At 48.8% G+C, this 7,511-nt stretch overlaps 1 protein-coding gene and 1 pseudogene across 1 annotated transcript; one reads left to right on the top strand and one right to left on the bottom strand.

Moving 5' to 3' along the window:
• Positions 1–3,492: 3,492 nt before the first annotated feature.
• On the bottom strand, positions 3,493–5,052 carry LOC125555895 (phosphoglycerate mutase-like protein 4). Its single transcript, XM_048718702.2, has 6 exons — positions 4,807–5,052; positions 4,679–4,729; positions 4,478–4,588; positions 4,256–4,378; positions 4,057–4,132; positions 3,493–3,943 (listed from the first exon to the last, which is right to left on the bottom strand). Exons 1-6 carry the CDS (start codon positions 4,921–4,923, stop codon positions 3,723–3,725), a joined length of 699 nt encoding a protein of 232 aa, XP_048574659.1. The 5' UTR covers positions 4,924–5,052; the 3' UTR covers positions 3,493–3,722.
• Positions 5,053–5,848: 796 nt separating this feature from the next.
• On the top strand, positions 5,849–6,545 carry LOC147971160 (uncharacterized; annotated as a pseudogene).
• Positions 6,546–7,511: the final 966 nt, after the last annotated feature.

Raw genomic sequence — 7,511 nt, 5'->3', positions numbered from 1 at the left:
TCGGTGAGGGAGGCGACGGCCGGAGTCGAGCTGGCGGGCGGCGGAGGCGGCCGACGAGGGGAGGGACGAAGGCGGTGCGGGCGGCAGCCTCTGGCCCGTGCGCGGGCGCGGGCGGGCCGGCCACGGGCCCGGCGGGCTTCGGCGATGTGGGCGCCGGGCGGGCGAATGGCGGCGTGCCACGTGGCGGAGGCGGCGCGGGTCGGACGTGTCCGGCCCGGCGATTTTTGTCCGGCGGCGGAGAGGGAGCGGGGCTAGGGTTTAGGGTAGGAGGGGATCCGGGAATTTCGAGAGGGGATCTATATATAGGCATAGAGGGAGCTAGGAGGCTCCAAATGGAGTGCGGTTTTCGGCCACGCGATCATGATCGAACGCTCTAGGTTATGGAGAGGGTTTAGGTGGGTTTTGGGCCAAATTGGAAGGGTGTTGGGCTGCAACACACACGAGGCCTTCTCGGTCCCTTGGTTAACCGTTGGAGTATCAAACGAAGTCCAAATGGCACGAAACTTGACAGGCGGTCTACCGGTAGTAAACCAAGGCCGCTTGGCAAGTCTCGGTCCAATCCGGAAATGTTTAACCCCCACACACTAAAATAGGTAGAAAGGGGCACCGGAGGAGATAGGAGCGCCGGAATGCAAAACGGACAACGGGGAAAATGCTCGGATGCATAAGACGAACACGTATGCAAATGCAATGCACATGATGACATGATATGAGATGCATGACAAAGGCAACAAATACACGGAGACAAAACCTGAACCTGAGGAAATAAAATAACTTAGTGCCGGAAACGGCAAGAGTTGGGATACATATAAGGTAAATTACATCCGGGGTATTACATCGGTGTTCTTGGAGATCTATCCGATTTAATGCTCTTTTGCGGTGTGTTTGTCGAGATCCGATGAATTGTGGATTTATGCTCAGCTTATCTATGAATATTAATTGAATCTTCTCTGAATTTTTTTATGCATGTTTTGATATCTTTGTAATTCTCTTTGAATTATCGATTTGGTTTGGCCAACTAGATTGGTTTTTCTTGCAATGGGAGAAGTGCTTAGCTTTGGGTTCCATTTTGCGGTGTCCTTTTCTAGTGACAGTAGGGGCAGGAAGTCACTTATTGTATTGTTGCCATCGAGGATAAAAATATAGGGTTTTCATCATATTGTTTGAGTTAATTCATCTACATCATGTCATCTTACTTAATGTGTTACTCTGTTCTTCATGAACTTAATACTTTAGATGCAGACAGGAGTCAGTCGATGTGTGGAGTAATAGTAGTAGATGCAGAATCATTTTGGTCTACTTAACACGGACGTGATGCCTATATTTCATAATCATTACCTTAGATATCGTCATAACTTTGCGCTTTTCTATTAATTGCTCGGTAGTAATTTGTTCACCCACCATATTATTTGCTACCATGAGAGAAGCCCCTAGTGAAACCTATGGCCCCCAGGTCTATTTTCTATCATACATGTTTCCGATCTACAATATTAGTTTCCGATCTACTATTTTTGCATTCTTTTACTTTTCGATCTATAAACCAAAAACCAAAAATATTTTCTTTATCGTTTGTTTAGTTTCATCTATCTCTATCAGATCTCACTTTTGCAAATAACCGTGAAGGGATTGACAACCCCTTTATCACGTTGGGTGCAAGTTGTTTGATTGTTTGTGCAGGTATTAGGTGATTTGTGAGTTGTCTCCTACTGGATTGATACCTTGGTTCTCAAACCGAGGGAAATATTTATCTCTACTTTGCTGGATCACCCTTTCCTCTTTAAGGGAAAAACCAACGTAAGCTCAAGAAGTAGCAGGCTGCAGTAGCGAGTTATATCGACCATGAGCTAATGATACAAGGCTTTTTACAAAATTGTGAGCCTCCATATTGGACATTCTGCATTCATGAATAATCCGGACCTCTTCAAACTCCTGACGACGGATGTTGATCTCATGTAGAATCTGGTTGTAGATAGCTTTACTTCCTCCATTAATCTGTTTAACTTCCGCCTCCGTGTCGCATGCAATAATAAGCCTTCGAAGGTTCAAATCGGCTGCGAGGGAAAAAGCCTCCAAACATGACATTGCTTCAAGCATTCCGGGGTCATCACAACTGTCAATGATGCATGCAGACGAGCCAAGGTAAACTCCTTGGGCGTCTCAGCACACGGCGGCTGCCGCACCCTTGCAACAGTTGTTCTTCGCTATTCCTCCATCTACATTAATTTTGACCATACCTTCCATTGCAAGGATCCACTTTGGCACCTGCACTGACAGTGGCATAGTTGTACCTTACTTCTGTGAAGCGTCTGCGATGATGTCCAGGTCTGCTAGATATCTCATGATGAAACCATGAATTGCCTCCGGGCTCTGGAAGATCGATTCGTGGATTGCTTTCCATCTTGCGCTCCAAATTGCCCACAAAGTAATGATGGGCTTTGTGAATTCTGCATGTGGTAGCATTTCAAGCATGTGAAATAGCCATTCCTTCGCTTTTGGGCACGTTGTCATGCTCATATGCTCTGTAAGTGAGTCGTCGACGAGTGCCCACACGCATCTCGCCATGGTGCAGTCAAGTAATGAGTGTCGCCATGTGTCTTTCTCTGCACCACATAGTTCGCACCTTGCTGAAGTAGCCATCTTTCGATGGTACAACACTGCTCCTGACGGCATGGATCGCTGGGCTAGCCACCACACAAACACATGTATTTTTGACGGAACTTTAATCTTCCATAAGGTTGTCCACGCCTTCTCTGAGCGGCTCGAGCTTGAACTTGGCCTACCTTCTAACCAATCCTCTCGCAGTTTTTTCGTTGTAACCGAGATACGGTAACATGATCTTATCGAAAGTACTCCTGTTTTCTCATACCCACAGGCCAAGTATCTATCAGCATCAACCCCAAAAGTAGACCACCATATCTACATGTGGGCGTAAGCTGTTTTCTTTAGACTAGCCACAGTGGGAGTAACTTCAGCAGTAACTTCAAGTCCAACTCAGCAAATTTGTCTATGTGGCAATGAGTTAATGAAGAGAGAGGTAGTTCTAGTAACTTAGCTAATACTGTAATATCATATGTCTCAATGCAGTATGAGTCTATAACCTAATAAATGGAGTTTTACATGACACCACACCTATGTTACTACCCACTATGAAGGATTGAAGGTAATAATATAGTCTAGGGATATGTGTATGTTATTAATCTTAGAGGAAGTGGGCTTAAGTTGTTGCTAGTAAAAAAAAATCTTATAACAAGGAAGTTTTTCTTGGCCCAGTTATTATTAAACGGAAAATCATGTATCAAGGTTTGAGACAAATCTACGAATTGGATTTCAAAATCAAAAATCATCTCTCTATGAAACTTTTGTCTGTGTAACCTGTCTATCAATGGAGTATTTTCATTTGGCGATGAATTCAATGATATATTTGAGGGCATATAATATATGTTTAACTAAAAACGCGTGTCTGGATAGAGTAGTAGCAACAATAGTAAACAGTTTAAAACCAACTGCAGCGTCTCTCCATAGAGTATTAATTAGATCATTTATTGTTTCACCGAGGATGAATTAATAACACGTCAGTGAAATAACATTGGCCAGTCGAACTGGCTTTGCGTGAGTTAATAACACGTCTGTGAAATAACATTGGCCGGTCGAACTGGCTTTGCGTGAGCTGCAGTCTGTAGATTGCTGATGAATGCGTCGGCGAAAGGGCAACAGCAGTACTGTCACGCAGATACACCATCGCCGCCAAATGCGTCCTCAAGGAATTCACCTTGATCGAGATGGCCGACGTCGCCGGCCTTCTCGAGGATCCATTCGCCGCCGCCGATACGGAAGACGCAGATCGAAGTGTTGTAGAGCTTCCCGCGCACCGGGCTGGTCGGGTCGGCGTGTATGCACAGCTCCTCCGTGCTGGCGCCATGGGTGACCACGATCACCCGCTCCCCTGTCAACGCAGCACAAGTAAAACAGAAATCAGATCTTCCTTTCTTCTCAGCGGCAACTGTTCCGATGCCCAGGGACAAAATCTGTGGTGTCAGGGTGAGGATTGCTGCTTACCCTTGTGCTTCTCAGCCACCGTGTTCAGGTACGAGACACACCTCTTGGATAGCTGATCGAGGCTCTCCCCACCACCCTACAAAGATGGAGAATGCGATGGAACAGATATTTCGACGCGATGCCAGGATAATTTCCATGCGAGAAATGGCAGAACAGAGCAGAATAGCTGAGAAAATTCAGACGGAAGCATGGAAGTTACGGGGATTTCATGGGTCCTCGAGTAAGAAGAGAAGATCTCAGGGCTCCTTCTGACGGCGTCGTCGAATACCACGCCGTGGAGATCCCCCATGTGCCTCTCCCTCAGCGCTGGATCCAGCACCAGCTGAAACCAAGCAGCTCATGTCATGAGCCGATCAAGAAAAGCATCCATGGACTCAGCAATCAGCAACTAGCTGAGATGGAACGCCAGCCACATACGTACAGAGGATACGCCGCAGGCTGTGGCTATGGTTTGCGCGGTCTCGGCGGCGCGCTTGAGGTCGGAGGAGTAGACGGCAGCTGGCTTGGCTTCCCTCGACAGCCGACGGGCAACCTTAGGATCCAAATTCAGAGAGAGGTCCTGATAAGTGATCAAGTATTTTGCTATCGGAGTATTTCTGTCGAGACTCGAGAGCGTACGTACCACGAGAGCCTGTCGTCTGCCGGTCTCGTTCAGCTCCGGATCCATCTGCCCCTGCGAGCACGAGATTTGGGGAGACAGCTCTCTGTCAGCCGGAGAAGATCGATGGTGGAGGAGGTAAGTGGACAGACCTGGATGGTGCGGGAGGCGTTCCACGACGTCTCGCCGTGTCGCACCACCACCACCTCCGCGAACTGCTCGCCTGGCGGCGGCGAAGCAGGCGGAGACGTCGCTGCTCGACCGGCCATGGTTGGTGGCGTACTCTCCCTTACATGCAGCAGCGAGACGAGTAGAAGGATATAGTATCGCCGGGGTTCGTTGCGGACTGGCTTGCAGCTTCCAGGAAAGAAGCCAGTATCCGTTGCGTCACATTGCTCTGTCCTTTATCAACATTTTATACTGCAAGTCTCGCCGGACTCGCGTGCTCTTATTCTAATGAAGGTACTCTCCACCTCGGTGAGGACAACAACAATGGATGAGACAACGCACACGCCTTAATTAGTGTGATGTGCCTGTTGAATGAAATATGTTGCACCTCCTCAGGTCCACATGACAGCGTTCAGGTGATGGAGATAAGCTTCGGCTGAGGAGTCCAAACCGCATAGACTAGGATCTCTAGTTAGTTGCCATATGGTTATAATCTTCTCCAACTACTTCTATCTCTTTCTCTTCAAGTCTCCTGTAATCTGAACGATCTTGTACGCTATACCAGGAATCGCGCCCTGGCTATATAAACACGCAGCCGTCGCCCCGGAAGGGTACGACGTTCCTCCACATGGTATACAGAGCCTGACTCTTCTCATCTAGCCCTCCTCTCCACCACAACCTCCTGCCATGGCCTCATCCGCCGCCGCTTCCTCCCCTCTCTCCGGCCAGATCACCGAGCGCCTCACCCGCACCAACTACGTCCTATGGCGCACCCAGATCACGCCGCAGTTGAGAGGAGCTGGAGTCTTCGGGTACGTTGATGGAAGCATGGCGGAGCCGGCCGAGTTCGTCGTCAGCAAGGATAAGGATGGAAAGGAGGAAACCATCCCCAATCCTCTTCATGCCGTCTGGTTTCGAGAGGACCAGCAGGTACTTGGGTATCTTCTGAATAACCTATCAAAAGAAGTGCTAGTGCAGGTGACCTCCATCGCGCATGCACGAGAGCTCTGGACAGCGTTGGCGAGCATGTTCTCGTCGACGTCGCTGTCCCGCATCAACAACATCCGTGCTGCCCTCACCAACGCGCAAAAGGGGACGCAGTCGGTGGCTACCTTCTTCGCGCACATGCGGGGACTCGCCGACGAGCTCGCCGCGGCTAGCAAGCCGCTGCAGGATGGTGAACTCATCTCCTACATCCTCAATGCGCTTGACATGGAGTACCAGCCGCTGGTGTCTGCTCTTGACGCCAGAACCACTCCGGTCACCCTCGACGAGTTGTTCAGGCAGATGAGCAACTTTGATCAGAGGGTGACTCTGCTCCAAGGCGTGGGCAGCGGATTCAATTCATCTGCCAACATCGCCACCCGCGGCCGAAGCGGGGGCTCTCGTTACCGTGGGCCACCACGGAACGGCAAGGGTAGGGGCGCCAGCAGCGGCGCCAACAACAACATGTGTGGCGGCCGGCCTTCCTCCTCCAACAACAGAGGCCGGCGCAATAGAAGCTCCAACAACAGATCGCGCCCTGACACGATCAGGTGCCAAATCTGTGGCAAGCTGGGTCACTCGGCAAAGGACTGCTGGTATCGCTTTGAGGAAGATGAAGACGATTCATCCCAGGATGAGAAGGTGGCCGGAGCTGCTGATGGCTCCTACGGCGTCGACACCAACTGGTACGTCGACAGCGGCGCCACGAACCACATCATCGGTGAGCTGGAGAAGGTGACCATGCGCGAGAAATACCGTGGCAAAGATCACATCCACACGGCAAGTGGAGAAGGTATGAAAATTAGTCACGTTGGTCACTCAATTGTTAAAACCCCTCATCAGCATATCCATCTTAGAATTTTTTTTGCATGTCCCTAGCGCTTCAAAAAGTCTTCTTTCAGTCCATCGCATTGCTATTGACAATCATGTCTTTCTTGAGTTTCACCCTTTACTTCTTTTTGATCAAGGATCAAGCAACGAAGAAGGTGCTCTATCGAGGTAGATGCGTTCGTGGGTTTTACCCTTTGATCCCGGAGATTAGAAGACTCAATAAACAAGTGTTTAGTGCCACCAAAGTGTCTTCAACACGATGGCACGATCGTCTAGGACATGCATCTTTTTCTTTAGTTGAGCGTTTGCTTAGGAAAAATAAGCTCCCATATGTTGGAGAGCGTGATGTTGAAACAGTTTGTGATTCATGTCAAAAGGCTAAAAGCCACCAGTTACCCTATCCAGTTTCTACCAGTATCTCTACCAAGCCTTTGCAACTTGTTTTCTCTGATGTGTGGGGGCCTGCCCCCTCCTCTATTGGTAGACACACGTATTATGTGAGTTTCATTGACAACTATAGCAAATTTTCCTGGATTTATCTTCTTAAGAAGCGATCCGATGCGTTTCAAGTTTTTCTCAACTTTCAAGCTCTTGTTGAACGCTAATTTGATTGCAAAATTCTTGCTCTCCAATCTGACTGGGGTGGAGAGTATGAGAAGTTGAACTCTTTTTTTTCAGAAAATTGGCATATCTCATCATGTATCTTGTCCACACGCTCACCAGCAAAACGGGTCTGCTGAACGCAAACACAGACACATAGTTGAAGTTGGTCTAGCACTGTTGGCTGGTGCCTCCATGCCCCTTAAGTTTTGGGATGAGGCTTTTCTTGCGGCTGTTCACATCATCAACATGCTACCTAGTCGTGTAATCAACT

This window comes from Triticum urartu, chromosome 5A (genome assembly GCF_056163025.1).
Source record: "Triticum urartu cultivar PI428250 chromosome 5A, HENAU_Tu73, whole genome shotgun sequence".
Lineage (NCBI taxonomy): Eukaryota > Viridiplantae > Streptophyta > Magnoliopsida > Poales > Poaceae > Triticum > Triticum urartu.
Note: the sequence above shows the minus strand (reverse complement) of the source record. Positions and strands in the feature narration are given on the sequence as shown.

Bases quoted from the DNA above. Each gene is read 5' to 3' on its own strand.
- LOC125555895 (XM_048718702.2), bottom strand. From the start codon at position 4,923: ATGGCCGGTCGAGCAGCGACGTCTCCGCCTGCTTCGCCGCCGCCAGGC. The intron at 4,589-4,678 runs GTACGTACGCTC...TTGGATCCTAAG, and splicing joins GCAGACGACAGGCTCTCGTG to GTTGCCCGTCGGCTGTCGAG. The intron at 4,133-4,255 runs GTAACTTCCATG...CCATCTTTGTAG, and splicing joins CGAGGACCCATGAAATCCCC to GGTGGTGGGGAGAGCCTCGA.